Below are 15276 nucleotides of genomic sequence, written 5' to 3'. Positions count from 1 at the left end.
CCATCCCCGTGACTAGAGGGTGGGTGTGTGGACTGGGAAGGGAAACAGCATCTGGTCCAGGTAATGTTCCGAGTGGGTGACTGGAGTCCAGGGTCTGAGTCCACAGGAACTTGCTGAGACCGGGTGCATATGTATGGCACCCTGAAGGTTGGCAGAGTTGTGAAGATCCTGTCTGATGCCAGTATGGAGGCTGGTGACCGTTGCGTAGAATCGATATAATGAAGCCCATATGGCCACCTGGGCAGTCATTGAGTGGTGCATTGGCTGCTCAAAACGCGGTTCCGATGCCTCGACCGCTCTGGTGGTGCATTGCAGTACACCCCTTGGGGGGTCGTCTGCTTGGTGGTAGACTGCTGTGCCCTCCACAACCTGGCACAGCAACGTACTGGAGGTGGAGAAGGAGAAATGTGCAGCCACCTCCAAGAAGGAGGTCGAGGAGGAACTGGACCAGGAAGGGCTGGGCGACGAGCCTGAGGAGGACCCACAGGACCAGCCAAAGGATAGACAGGCGGCGGCAGAGAGGGTCTGGCATGCCCAGAAGACCAAGGAGGCCCTTGTGCAATTTGCAAACCAACGATTGTGGTTGTTGAAGGTTAATAATCTCAGTCCCAGGATTGTCTTGTGAATTCTTCAGGTCTTAGGCCCAAACATCTTCAACTGCTTCATCAATGACCTTTCTTCCAACATTAGGTCAGAAGCGGGGATTTTCGCTGATGATTGTGCAACGATTGCATAATTTGCAACTCCTCAGATACTGAAGTAGTCTGTGTCCATCTTCAGCAATACCTGAACAATATTCAGGCTTGGATTGAAAAGTGGTAACTAACATTCATTCCACAGACGTACCAGTGATAACTCTCTCCAACAAGAGAGAATCTACCCATCACATTCAATGGCATTACAATTGCTGAATTCGCCACAATCAACATCCTGGGGCCATCTTTGACCAGAAGCTGAACTGGACCAGCCATGTAAATACTGTGGCTTGGAATTCTGGGGTGTATAACTTACCTCCTAACTCCCCAAAGCCTGTCTATTATCTACTGACATAAGTCAGGAATGTGAAGGAATTTTGGACTGCAGCTCCAACAACTCTACACCATCCAGAACAAATTAGCTCATTTGATCGACATCCCATCCAGCAACTTAACATCAGCTCCCTCCACTACCGATGCACAGTGTGTACTGTATAAAAAAGGCGGGATTCTCTGTTTGGGAGGCTGTTCTCCACTGGAGCTGAATTACAACCGGTTTAACAATCCACCTGGGAGCGCAAACTGGTAAGGAATTCTGCATTTCTTGCCATGAAAATGTATGTATGGCATGGAATAAGAGGGATTCCCACGGAATTCCGCTATCGGGCTGCCTACCTCAGTGGACAGCCCGATAGGAAGGTGCCGTAGCCGGTCCGTTGGGTTGGGCAGTCTGGTAGAGGAGGATTGGGTATGCTGGGCATGGTTTGGGGAGGGTGGCCCTCAGGTGGTCTCAGGGGCAACCCTTGGCCATCGCAAGGGCCATGCTGGTAGAGACCACAAGTGCTCAGTGCCCACGTGATTCCCGGCCACGGAAACCAGACAATCACGAAAGCCTGGAGCGTAGGGCGCTGGGCCCGCTAAATGGATGCAAATAGATCATTAAGACTCATTTGCATCTATTTACATGTTCTCACTGGCATGCAGCATGGACCTTGTTCCTGCCACCAGTGGGGAGGGGGGGGGGGGGGGGGGGGGGGGGGGTCCAGAGCAAGGCGATCAGGTCCCGATTTTGCCCCGGGCCCTATTCTCCGTTCCATCGGGGAACACGTCCTGTCATGGAGAATCCCGCCCAAAATGCATTGCAGCAATTCACAAAGCTCCTTCGACAGCACATTCCAACCCTCTACCATCTAGAATATGACAAGGGCAGTAGATGCACAGGAACACCACCAACGGAAAGTTCACTCCAAGTCACACACCATCCTGACTTGTATCTATATTGCCATTCCTTCACTACTGCAGGATTAAAATCCTAGAACTCCCTTCCCAACAGTACGGTGGGTGTACCTGAACCAGATAGTTCCAGAAGCTGACTCACCATCACCTTCTGAAGGACAATTAGGGATGAGCAGCTGACCTTGCCAGTAACACACAGATGGTATGAAAAAATCATTACAAGACTTGCTTTAAAAGTTAAAATCTATAAATACCTCATGAAGCAATGTTTGTCCGTATTTATCTGTTGAGTCAATTTTCGCTCCCTGTTGTAATAACTTCTGTATTTCTTCCCGATCGATCTAGAACACAATTGATTTTTTTCATCAAATTTCAGTACAATAAAGGGAATAAGACATTTTTTAAAGAGCTTGACTATTGCTTAATTTGAATAAATAAATTGTACCATGCAATACCATAAAGTCCTTAAAGAAAATTGGGTGGGGTACATTGCCTCTGGAATGAAAACTGTCACGCTGTTTTCCTAATGGGTCAGCAACTTTCCCTGTATGCTAATGAGTCAGGCAAACCAAGATTCCAGACCCACCCTCATCCTGTGTCTGTTTCACTGATCTCAGTAAGGATAATAATTAGAAAGTTACAGTTGGTCTTAGCACCTTTGGGTGAGCGAATATAAAGTGAGCTGGATATCCCACTCCTGACCATTCTCCAGCAACACTAACTGGAAGGATACGTACGTGAACATTACCTTGCACTTTGCCCCACATTTTCTCTCACGTTCCTTGTTTTCCTCTGCTCTCCTCAGTTGCTCTCATAATTTCCTTCTTCCTCCAAAAGGTGGCTCCTCTCCCTTCACTGATTTCCTATTTTTTGTTACTTCTCCATCCGACCTTCAGCTTCCTTCTTAATGACCTTCAACTGCTCTTTGCCAGTGGAAAACTAGTTTGTTGCTTGTTAAACATTCATTGTGTAGATTCGATAGATAATTGCAAAACTTTGAAAGGCTTTTATTGAGTGAAAAAGGTAAAATTAACATGATTGAGAAATCAATGACAAGGGCTTACCAGTTTAAAATTTCTTTATGCAGGACGTTTATGAACATGGAATGTTTTGCCACAAACATGGTTGAGGCAAACATCATTGCACATAAGAAAAATATCTGAAGCAGAAAATAATACATGGTTAACTACTGCCCATCAGTAAGGTAATAAGAGTCGTTTTTTTGGGATCGGGAGGTAGAAGGCGGCCGGGTGGAAGGTAGTTCCACCAGAGTTGGCAATTTTTTCAGGAGCATTTAGAGAGCAGACCAGCCCAATCAAGAATTTAGGGATTAAAGATGTCCAGTGGCACATAAAAAACCTTAATTAAAACAGGTGGAAACAGCAAATCCATTGGAGGAATCGGGTAAGGTGCACAGCTCAGGGAGACTTAAAATGGTGGAGGCAAGTACTTCAGGTGGAATCATGCCGATTACATTTGATAAATTAGCTGAGGCAATGGCTGCTGAATTAAACAATTCGGCAAGCATTTTGAGTGGCATGGGAGAGAAATGATGGCGACCCTTAGAAAATCAGTGGGTGAGGCCCTAGTACCTGGAAAAGACATTGATGAAAATGCAGCAGCACGGCGAAGTTTTGAGGGAGGTGGAAGGGGCGCTGTCACAGCAGTGACCAGATGACCTCACTAAAGGCTGAGTTGCAAAGAATGAAAGAGCAGAATAAGGGCCTGAGAGTGATCGTCGATGACCTGGAAAATAGATTAAGGTGGCATTACCTGAGGATCGTGGGCTTCCTGAGGGGGTGGAGAGTCCAAGGCCGACTCAATATTTTGAGGCAATGTTGAAGACATTGGTGGTGGAGGATAATCAGGGGCCCTCCATTGTGCTTGATTGGGCCCACTGGTCACTTGGGTGAAGCCATGAGGGAATGTGATGGCATGTTTTCATAGCTTTCGATCGAAGGAATGGATTCTAAAATGGGTCATGGAAAACAAGAGGTGTGATGGGGAGGTACCAATATCCGCATATGTCAACATGTTGCCACAGAATCGGCAAGTAAGAGGGCGTCCTTCAATAGAGCGAAATTGCCACTTTTATCTCATCGGATTGCAGTTTATTATTGTATACCCGGTGGGACTGAGGGTTACACACAAGGCCTAAGGTCATTTTTCCGGTACCGCGGAGGAAGCAGGGGCGTCTATCAAAGCGGAAGGACTTGAACTGAACTGAGGGGACTTGATATAGAGAACATAGAACAGTACAGCACAGAACAGGCCCTTCGGCCCTCGATGTTGTGCCGAGCAATGATCACCCTACTCAAACCCACGTATCCACCCTATACCCGTAACCCAGCAACCCCCCCCCCCCTTAACCTTACTTTTTAGGGCACTACGGGCAATTTAGCATGGCCAATCCACCTAACCCGCACATCTTTGGACTGTGGGAGGAAACCGGAGCACCCGGAGGAAACCCACGCACACACGGGGAGGATGTGCAGACTCCGCACAGACAGTGACCCAGCCGGGAATCGAACCTGGGACCCTGGAGCTGTGAAGCATTTATGCTAACCACCATGCTACCGTGCTGCCCACTTGATATGAGACTTGATTGATGGTTGGGACGTGTCTTGTGGAGATGTTGTTGTTACAAATGTTTTATATTTATATTTCTGTGTGCATTGACCCTTTCCCCCCTTTTTACTAATTTGAATGATACAGTTGATTACATTTCAAATAGTTGTTAGTTAGTATGGGGGTTTTATCTCCCTTTGTCCTTGGTTTTTTGAACCTTATAGGATTCTCAAGAGTTAGAGTGCGTATTTTAGGGGGAAGGGAATAGGGAGCCCAGCAATTTCTTGAAGGTAAAAATGTAGGGCAAGGGATTTGGGGTTTTTGATTAGTGACGTATTTTGTTATTTGTTATTTCTTGGGATAGGATAGGATCTGGCGGGGAGCTACTTTGCTAGCTTATTTAGGATGGCTCGTAAATGAAAGTGAGGTGGGGAGGGGCTGCAGCTTGCAGAAGATTTACATGCTGGTTTCGTGGAGCAACCCCATCCGATGGAGTAGCCCGGGGGGCATCGGGTACCATGAGGGAGGAGGGGGTGATGGCTCCTGTGCCAGTGACTCCCACAGGAGTAATGCTGGAACACCGCAGCTACTCGGACCTCCCCCCACCCCCATACCTGTCCCTGCTGCATCACACAGGCAGCGGGCAGAACAGGGCGGCACCATGCCACCTGAGACACCCGAGCAGTAGCCGGGCCCATCCAGGCCCGGCCGCCCCAGAAGATGGCCGCCAAAGGAGACCCATGTCACAGGGCGGGAATCACAGAAGGCCACTTCCATTCCTGAGGTACCATCTGGAAATCCACATAGGTATAGTGTTAGGCCCATAAGGCCAAAAAGTAGACATCATTTAAGTTACCACGGGTACAGGGCACAGTTTAGTGATAGGGCACGAATCTGTGGGGGTGGGGGATGTGCGGGTGGGATGCACCCTGTCACCCTTGCACTACTCCTGCTAGCTTGGCAGTGGCACCAGGGCACCTTGGTAATTCCCAGGTGGCGATGCCAAGGTGCCATCTGGGCAGTGCCAAGATGCCCACTTTCCAGGGTTGGGCCAGTGGGCCACCCTGCACTATCTCTGGCCACCTAGGGGCCTCCAATGAACCAGGAGACCCCTCCCCCCTCAGGTGCCATTCTGCCTGATCCACATTTGTGTGGTCCAGTGGTGAACCGCCCCCGGCTTCGCTGGGTAGGTTGATAGCTTCTGGGAGGCCAGTAGTTTCTGGATAAGCTTACCTAAATAGGTTTAAATGGATCACGCCCCCTTTGGGCGGGAAACTGATTCCAAAACCTCACGGGACTTGGGTAATCCAAGATGGCACGTGGGCGTGGCAACTCTCTGTGAGCTCTCCCCCACAGATCCTCTTCCTACATATCTTATAATCGAATAAACCTTTTAAAACTTAATTTTAAAAGTAGTTTCTCTAACAATGTTCTTTTATGTTTAGTTAGAGGTCTGGGTATCTTCCAAAAGTCTGTGGACTGACACACATGACCCAACCCAGCAGGACTCTTCCAGCAACCCGACGCTGACCTCGACCTGGAAGAGGTCCGATGCAGGGGCCTGACCCTGACTAGAAATTGACCTGGCTCCCGGAGCACCCGGCCTGGCCAATGAAACCACAACCTGAGCCCAGGACCCTTCCAGACTCAATCACTTACCTTCCATAAGGTCAGACTTCTCCCATCAGATCCTGGGACCATCCAGAAGCAGCTGCCGATCTCGGAAACGAGGGAACCACGCCAGTCTGCAGGTGAGACTGAAACAACACGGTTTCAAATCTCCCCTCCCCAGCATACACCTGGAAAAAGTCCAAAAGATCCAAAGCAAGTTGGATGAGCTTAACGCTAGACTTGCCTTTGTGTGCTCTGTTTCAGAGAGACATGGCCACTCCTGCCTCACCGGACTGTATCATACAACCTGAGGGTTTCCCAATAACTGGATGGACCGCACGGCATCATCAGACAAGGTGAAGGGTGGAGGGGTCTGCCGCCTCGTCAACTCCTCCTGGTGCTCAGACATGGCGACCTTGGCGAATTACTGTTCCCCGGACCTGGAATACCTGACTGTGAAGTGCTGTCCATACTACCTTCCATGGGAGTTCACTTCTGCCATCATCACAGTGGTCTACAGGCGGAAGTGAAGAAGGCTGATGAATTGTAAACCACTATAAACAACAATGAAACAGAATACCCAGAGGCCTTGTTCATTGTGGCCGGGGACTTCAACCAGGCCAACCTCAAGAGCGTATTGCCAAAATTCCACCAACACATCTCCTGTACCACCAGGGCCTAAACATCCTTGACCACCACTACACAAACATCAAAGGCACCGAACGATCCATCCCCCGACCACACTTTGAAAAATCAGACCACAAGACGGTGTTTCTTCTCCCGGAATATAAGCAGAAAGTTAAGCAGGAGAATCCAGTTAAGAAGGTTGTGCAATGCTGGTCCGAGGCAATGGAAGAGCTCCAACAGATTGCTTGGCATCATTGGACTTGGCCATATTCCAAGAACTCAACGGCCAACCTAGACATGTATGACACCACCATCAGAGACTTCATCAGTAAGTGTGTAGAAGAGTGCCCACCAAAAAAGGTATTACATCGGTTCCCCAATCAGAAACCATGATTTAACCGGGAGATCAACTCCCTACTGAAGTCTAGGTCTGAAGCATTCAAGACAGTTGACTCTGGCCTATACAATAAATCTAGGTACAAACTCTGCAAAACCATCAGGGACATTAAGAAAAAATGCCAGACCAAGGTAAAGTCAAAGACTAACGACACAGACTCTCGTCGGTTTTGGCAAGGCTTAAACAATATAATGGGCTACAAAGGAAACCCAAGTAGAATCTCTGGCAACAAAGCATCCCTCCCTGATGGACTCAATGCATTCTATGCTCCTTTCAAGCAGGAAGCCAACAAACCACTGTCAACTGCCCCATTAGCCTCGGACACACCCATACCTACCGTCACAGCCTCAGAAGTTAGATTGGCCTTCTTGAAGGTGAACACAATGAAAGCAACGGGTCCTGACGGAGTCCCTAGTCTTGCAGTCAGATCCTGCACAGACCAACTGGAGGGTATGTTCACAGACATCTTCAACCTCTCCCTACTCTGTTCCGAGGTGGCCACCTGCTTCAAGAAGACCACCATCACACCGGTGCCAAAGAAGAACCAGGCAGCGTGCCTCAATGACTACAGTCCTGTGGCCTTGAGATCTATCAGTAAGAAGTACTTCGAGAGGTTAATCATGAGACACATCAACTCCATACTCCCAGATTGCCTTGGTCCCCTGCAATTTGCATACCGCCACAACCGGGCCACAGCAGATGCTAAGTCTGTGGTCCGTGGCCCTATACTCATCCCTGGAGCAACTTGAAAACAAGGACTCCTATGTCAGACTCCTATTTATTGAATACAGCTCCGCCTTCAACACCATAATCCCAGCCAAGCTCATACCCAAACTCCAAAACATAGGACTTGGGTCCTCCCTTTGGATCCTCAACTTCCTGACTCATAGACCACAATCAGTAAGGATAAACAACAACACCTCCTCCATGTTAGTCCTCAATACCAGGCTCCTGCAATGCTGTGTACTTAGCCCCTTACTAAACACCTTACATACACGACTGGCAAAACTCGGCTCCAACTCCATCTACAAGTTTGCTGATGTCACAACCGTAGTGGGCCGGTTCTCAAACAATGATGAATCAGAGTACAGGAGAGCGATAGAGAACCTAGTAGCATGGTGCAATAACAACAATCTCTCCCTCAATGTCAGCAAAATTAATGAGCTGGTCAACGACTTCAGGAAGTGAAGTGTTGTACACGCCTCTGTCTTCATCAGTGGTGCTGAGGTGGAGATGGTTGACAGCTCCAAATAAATTCCGAGGTGTGCACATCACCAACAATCTGTCCCAGTCCACCCATGTCGACGCTAAAACAAGAAAGCACAACAGCGCCTATAATTGCTCAGAAAACTAAGGAAATTCGGCATGTCCACATTGACTTGTCCAATATTTACAGTTGCACCATAGAAAGCAGCCTATCTGGCTGTATCATTTCTTGGTCGAAGACCATAAGAAACTACAGAGAGTTGTGTACACAGTCCATTATGCGAGCCTGCCTCTACTTCCATTAACGTTGTCTATACCTACCGTTGCCTTGCATAATCAAAAGACCCCTCCCACCTGGGTTATTCTCTCTTTCAACTTCTTCCATCGGGCAGAAAATAGAAAAGTCTGAGAACACGCATTAACAGATACAAAAAACAGCTTCTTCGCCGCTGTTACCAGACTCCTGAATGACCCTCTTATGGACTGAACTGATCTCTCTACGCATCTTCTCTACTGTTGTAGCACGACACTCCGTATGCTTCACCCGATGTCTACGTCTATATATTTACATTGTGTATTTATCATGTGTCCTATATTTTTCATGTATGGAACAATCTGCCTTGACTGTACACAGAACAATGCTTTTCACTATACCTCGGTACATGTGACAATAAATCTAAATCTATCCCACGAGGCGTGACTGTCGGGAAGGCTGGGGGAGGCCTCTCCCAGGATCTACCGGCTGCGTTGTGCTCTTGATCAAGCGCAACGTGGCCTGTAGATCGCGCCCTAGATATCTATCTGCCTTCACCGCTTGATGATATATCAGGTGCTACAATATGTCTTTTCAACACCTTTTTCTGTGATCAACCATCCACTATTATAACAATATCAGAATTTTATCATACCGTGCCAGGTGCATAAACTGATCTTGATCTTGCAACAAAAATAAAATATCGGATCAAGGCATTATTTAGTTGTTGTGCTGCCTCCTCTGATTCCGTAAATTTTCCTAAATCAAGGTTAAACTCTTCACCAGGTACATTTCTCCAGTCTAAACCTGAAAAAGTGCTGTGATGAGCTCCAGAAGCTGTTGGGGAAAAATAAATAAATTAATGTGGACTGCTGTTAAAGTACAATGGAATACTCACAAAATCTTAGATAGCAATGGGTACTACGAGATTACATATGACAAAATGATCACATCTGCGGCGCAATTCTCCGCGCCAGAAACGAAGTGCTGATGCCAGGACTGAATCAGTGGTGTTCTATGACAAATTGGCGCCATTCCCAGATCAATCCACCAACAGTTAAGACCTTCCAACGCCACCACGTGGAATACGACCGATTCCAATGAAAAATAGTGTCTGATTCGGCAGATTTGGGATTGGTAGTCGAGAGGCTGCCAAGCTGCAGCCGCATATAAATACTCCACTCCCACATGCACCATCCCATCGAACAAGGCAGCAAGGAGAGCAGCACCGCAGTTTCCCAAAGCTGAGCTGGAGACCCTACTAGATGCAGTGGAGGATAGGAGGTCTACGCTGGACCCCGTGGTGGGGAGGAGGTTGGCACCCACCGCCTTGCATGAGCCTGGGGGCAGGTAGGGGAGGTTGTGAGTGCCATGGGCAACACCGCTACGACCAGCCAGCAGTGCCGCAAGAAACTGCATAACCTTCTCAAGGCGGCCGGTGTGAGTGGGCTTCACAATGCCCCTGGCACTAACCCCATCCCACACACCAATAACCCTACCCCTCCCCATCCCCTCAGACGTGACCGAACCCTCACCCTGCACCACCTGCCAGCAGCCATACTGGCCACCATGCCCGAGTGCCCTGGCCATGAAGGCCACAAGCGTCCTACCCCATGTACTGCATGCATCGGACTGTCTAACACTGTACATTTTCTGTCCCCTCCCCCTCCACAAGGAGATGGTGCTGCCCAAATGGCGGGAGTGGGAGAAAACCGGAGGGGGACCGCCGGGCCCGCAGCCCCTCACTGCAGCATAGCAGCAGGCCCGGGACTTGATCGGTGGGAGCGGGCAGTGGCCAAGACGGAGGTCAGCATTGGGCCAGCAAATGGGACCCCGCTGTCGCAGCTCCCCATGGCACGTATGTCACCACCCCGATCCCCATCCCAAACTGCAGCCCAACCATGCGTCTTGTCTTGTGTCTTGCAGCACCCTTCTGGTGTTCCCCAACCATAACCACAACTCCAACCACAGGAGGAGACCAGCAAGGAGGAGGAGGACACAGACAGGAACCCTTGACCCGCAGCTGGAGACACCCTGGAGCACCAGTCAAGGGACAACACCGACTTTCCATCACAGCTGTCTCCAACACCCTCCAATATCCCAGAGACACTCCTCTCAGTTGGGCAATTTAGTGAAGAGGCTCCTGGGACACGATCTGGTGTGCACCACACACATGCCGCGGTACAGAAGGTGGAGATAAGAATCCTCGAGGGGGCGGACGGTCGGAGGGCGACCCGACCCCAGGGGCTATCTGCCGCCCGGATGGGTTTTGGGCTTCTGGAAAGGGCAGTCTCATCTTGTGGAGATGCAGTCTCAGAGCCAGAGACTGCATGATGGGTCGGCAATGGGCCAGTGCCTGCAGGTGCAGTTGGAGGAGTTGAACCACCTGCAGTAGCAAGAGATGGTGTTGAACATGCGTGCCACTCAAGCCACCACCGCACGGGTGGCATCCGCAGTGGAGGCCTTGGGGGCGAATGTTTCGGCCATGGGTCACGATGTTGAAGGCTTGGGGCACTGTGTGGGCGGTGGCCAAGGTCTAGGACAGGCCTGCCCTGTCACAGGGAGCCTTGTGCCAGGGCCACCTGGACATTGGAATGGCACTCCTAAAAGTGATCCAGTCACAGCGGGCAATGGTTGAGGGCATCGGCAGCATTGTCCAGGTGCTGGCCGATGTGACCAAGAGGGAGGTGGCGCAGTCACTGGCTGATGTGGCACGGACCCAGAGGGTGGTGGTGCACTCGCAGCGTGATGTGGCGCAGTCCCAGGGGAAGAGATCCACTCCCTATGCTCCATGGCCGCGAGCGTAGAGATTCTGGTCGGGGCGGATGTGGTCATCCAGGACTGGCAGTGCCAGGTGGCGGGGCAACCTCAGGCAACAGCTCAGTTCGCACCCTCCGTCCCATGGAGTAGCCAGGGGCCATCGGACACCCCGAGGCAGCAAGAGGTGATGGGCTCATGCTGGTAGGGGCTGGAACAGCACAGCCCCTCAGATTCTCTCTCCCCCCCCCCCCCCGTCCCTGATGCATCCGATGAGCAGCAGGCTACCTGGGACACCTCAACAGGGTGGCACCACGTCAACTGGGGCAACTGAGCAGCAGCAGTCCCATCCAGGCCCGGCCACCCAGAAGACGGCTGCCAAGGGTACCCAGGTTACACGGTGGGAATTGTAGCAGGCCGCATCCCCTCCTAATGTACCACCTGGGAATCCACCTAGGCATAGTGTTAGGGCCCGTAAGGCCAGAAAAGTAGACAAACGTTGAGTTGGTACGGGTGCAGGGCACAGTATAGCATTAGGGGTTAGGGCACAAACCTATAGATATTTGTTCAGATAAAAGAGGGTGCACACAGGGCAGGACGGCAGGGGGTGGGGGGCTGCAGATGTTGGAGTTGGGCTTGACCCAGGGATCACAGTTCAGCCAGCGCTCACCAATCTAGTGCCAATCCCTACCCCAGGGTTTCGATGGGACAGTGTGATGGAATGGCCAGCTCGCGTGCAAGGGTCACCCAGGTGGACGGAGGAAAGTGCTACCGTGGGCAGGAGTCAGACGTTGTTGAATGGTTTGGAGCACGAGAGCACATCCCAGAGCGGGTTGTCATCATCTTCCATCCCATGGGCCAGACCCGCTGCTGCGCAGGGTGGGTGTTCATGCGAGGGGGTGGTTGGCTGGTGGGGGTGGAGGATGCTGCTGCTGTCGGTGAACCTGAAGCTGACTAGAACGTCTCATGCGTGGGCAGGAAAGGGCGGAACCACGCCACCTAGTACAGTCAAGCAGCAGCCGGGCCCATCCAGGCCTGGGCGCCCAAGAAGACGCTCTCAAAAGGGGACCCAAATCTCAGGGCAGAAATCACAGCAGACCACCTCCACTCCTGCTGTACCGCCTGGGAACCACCCAGGCATAACGTTAGGGCCCATAAGGCCAGAAAGTTAAACACCAGTTGATTTGGCACAGGTGTAGAGCACAGTACAGTTATAGGGGCTAGAGCACAAATCTGTATATATTCGTTCACATTAAACCTGTTCACACTGTTACAGCCTGCCTCGCCTCTCTGTCAAATGGGTGTGAGGGTTGGGCTGGTCCGGCGTGGGGAGGGGGATGGGAATGGGCGGATGTTGGGGGGGAATGGGCAGACCCTATAGGTGGCTTGGGCTCTCTTAGGGGCTGGTTTAGCACACTGGGCTAAATCACTGGCTTTTAAAGCAGACCACGCAGGCCAGCAGCACGGTTCGATTCCCGTACCAGCCTCCCCGGACAGGCGCTGGAATGTGGCGACTAGGGGCTTTTCATAGTAACTTCATTTGAAGCCTACTTGTGACAATAAGCGATTTTCATTTCATTTCATTTTTCATTCCCTCCCACCCCCACAGTCACCCAAGGGTTTCGATGGGACCGTGTGATGGAATGGCCAGCTCGCATGCAGGGGTCAGGGGTCATCCAGGTGGACGCTGGAAAGTGTTACAGTAGGCAGGGGTCAGACATTGCCAAACGATGCGAAGTACCTGGGCTCATCACAGAGCGGGTTGTCACCATCCTCCATCCCATGGGCCAGACCCGCTGTTACTGCTAAACCAGGGCCCCACCCCGTAGTGTGAGGTATGTATCACAGAGTGGGTTGCAGGTGGGGGGGGGGGGGGCTGCGGTGTCCATGCTCCTGGCCAGAACCTGGAGGTGATCACAGCCTCCTGTGTGGATTGGCCCTGGCGCACACGTCGTGTGTGGCCTCCCTTGTCTGCCTGGGCCCCATGTCCTGGCCATCCTCACTCTCCTCCGCAACCTCCTCGTCAGGCGAGGCCTGCCATTCCTCCTCCTCCTCCAGCACATCGCTCCCCCTGCTGCATGATGGTGCGGAGGACGAAGCAGTCAGCCATGATGCAGGTGACCCTGTCAGCTTCATACTGAAGGGCCCCTCCAGAGCGGTCCAAGCACCTGAACTGCATCTTCATGCAGTCAAAGCACTGCTCAATCATGCTCCTGGTCGATATATGTGCGTCATTGTAGCGGGTCTCTGTGTCCACCAGATAGGTGACGTGAGCCACAACTGCAGTGGATGACCTCTGTCACCCAGGAGCCAACTCCCCAGCCATGGGGGGGGGGACGACATCTCGTCAGGAATTGGCGGGTGTGCCAGGATAAAGGCGTCATGTGCACTGCCTGGGTATGGGGTGCAGGCATGTATGATCTGCAGCTGATGGTCACATATCAGCTGCCCGTTCATTGAGTGGAAACACTTCTGGTTGGCGTAGAGCGGCCTGTCATCAGCTGCTGCTCGTATGGGGACATGCATCCCGTTGATCACGCCCTGGACCCGGGGCACCCCTCAATGTCAGTGAACCCCACTGCCCGCGGGGGCAGCCTGATGGGCACGGTCGCATTGAAATGGATGTATTAAGACGCCTGGGCATATAGGGCCAACGTGGCAGCACCGAGGTCTGAGAGATCCCGGACAGGTCCCCATTCGGTGCCTGGAAAGACCACGTGGCGTAAATGTTGAGGGCGACCGTCACCATACATACTCCCACGCCCAACCAGGACCAACGGCTACATGATGGCCCCGGTTGAAACCGCGAGCTCTGCCCCCGCGTGTTCCTCCCACCCCCCACCTTCCCTGCACCGCAGGCCCCATCATTGGCCGGCACCATATGAGCCTCTGGCCCTGGCGCCCATCCGTGATGCCCCTGCCAGGGGTTTGTACAGTGGCCCCATATGGGCTACTGTGGGTGTTGCCCTGGGTAGGCCACTGATCGGTGGCGGCTGGGTGGAGGGTGTGTTGCAAGGGTGGAGGCACCCATATGGCCAGTGTCACTCTGCAGAAGCAGGGCCAAGGTGGGTGGCCAGTGGGTGCACAGCAAGATGGATCTAGTAATGGCGTTCCATGCCTGAGCACCGCTGTGTATTAATAAACATGAAGGCAACCGACCGTTGGTCAGTGAGGAGAGTGAATCTCCTGCTGGCCAGGTAATGCCTCCAATGCCGCGCAGCTTCAACAATGGCTTGGGCCTCCTTTTCGACAGAGGAGTGCCGAATTTCGCAGGCATGGAGGGTGCGGGAAAAGAATGCCACGGGTCTGCCTGTCTGGTTGAGGGTGGCGGCCAGAGCAACGTCTGATGCATCTCTCTCGACTTGAAAGGGGATGGCCTCGTCGACCGCGTGCATCGCGGCCGTGGCGATGTCGGCCTTGATACGGTTGAAGGCCTGGTGGGCCTCAGCCGTCAGGGGGAAAACTGTGGAGTGGATGAGTGGGCGGGTCTTGTCCACATAGTTAGGGACCCACTTGGCGTAGTATGAGAAGAACCCCCGGCATCGTTTGAGGGCCTTGGGGCAGTGGGGGAGTTCCATGAGGGGGCGCATGTGATCGGGGTCGGGCCCTAGAACTCCATTTTGTACCACATAGCCAAGGATGGCTGAGTGGTTGGTGCTGAACACGCCCTTCTCCTTGTTATACGTGAGGTTCAGGAGTTTGGCGGTGTGGAGAAATTTGAAAAGTTTAGCGTCGTGGTCCTGCTGATCGTGGCAGCAGATGGTGACGTTATCGAGGTACGGGAAGGTGGCCCGCAGTCCGTACCGGTCAACCATTAGGTCTATCTCCCGTTGGAAGTCCGAGACCCCCTCAGTGACACCGAAGGGAACCCTAAGGAAGTGGTAAAGGCAGCCGACTGCTTCGAACGCAGTGTATTGGTGGTCCGC

The 15276-nt window shown here is 52.0% G+C and overlaps 1 protein-coding gene across 2 annotated transcripts in view; it reads right to left on the bottom strand.

Moving 5' to 3' along the window:
* Window positions 1–15276, bottom strand: part of LOC119972795 (transient receptor potential cation channel subfamily A member 1-like) — a 181522-nt gene that overhangs the window by 133413 nt on the left and 32833 nt on the right. For both annotated transcript variants that reach the window (XM_038810203.1, XM_038810204.1), the window contains exons 3-4: window positions 9249–9430; window positions 2186–2272 (exon numbers count right to left, since the gene is read on the bottom strand). In XM_038810203.1, coding sequence (XP_038666131.1) covers window positions 2186–2272; window positions 9249–9430 — 269 coding nt within the window. The remainder of the gene's footprint in view (window positions 1–2185; window positions 2273–9248; window positions 9431–15276) is intronic.

The sequence above is a fragment of the Scyliorhinus canicula genome, chromosome 10 (assembly GCF_902713615.1).
Source record: "Scyliorhinus canicula chromosome 10, sScyCan1.1, whole genome shotgun sequence".
Classification (NCBI taxonomy): Eukaryota; Metazoa; Chordata; class Chondrichthyes; order Carcharhiniformes; family Scyliorhinidae; genus Scyliorhinus; species Scyliorhinus canicula.
Note: the sequence above shows the minus strand (reverse complement) of the source record. Positions and strands in the feature narration are given on the sequence as shown.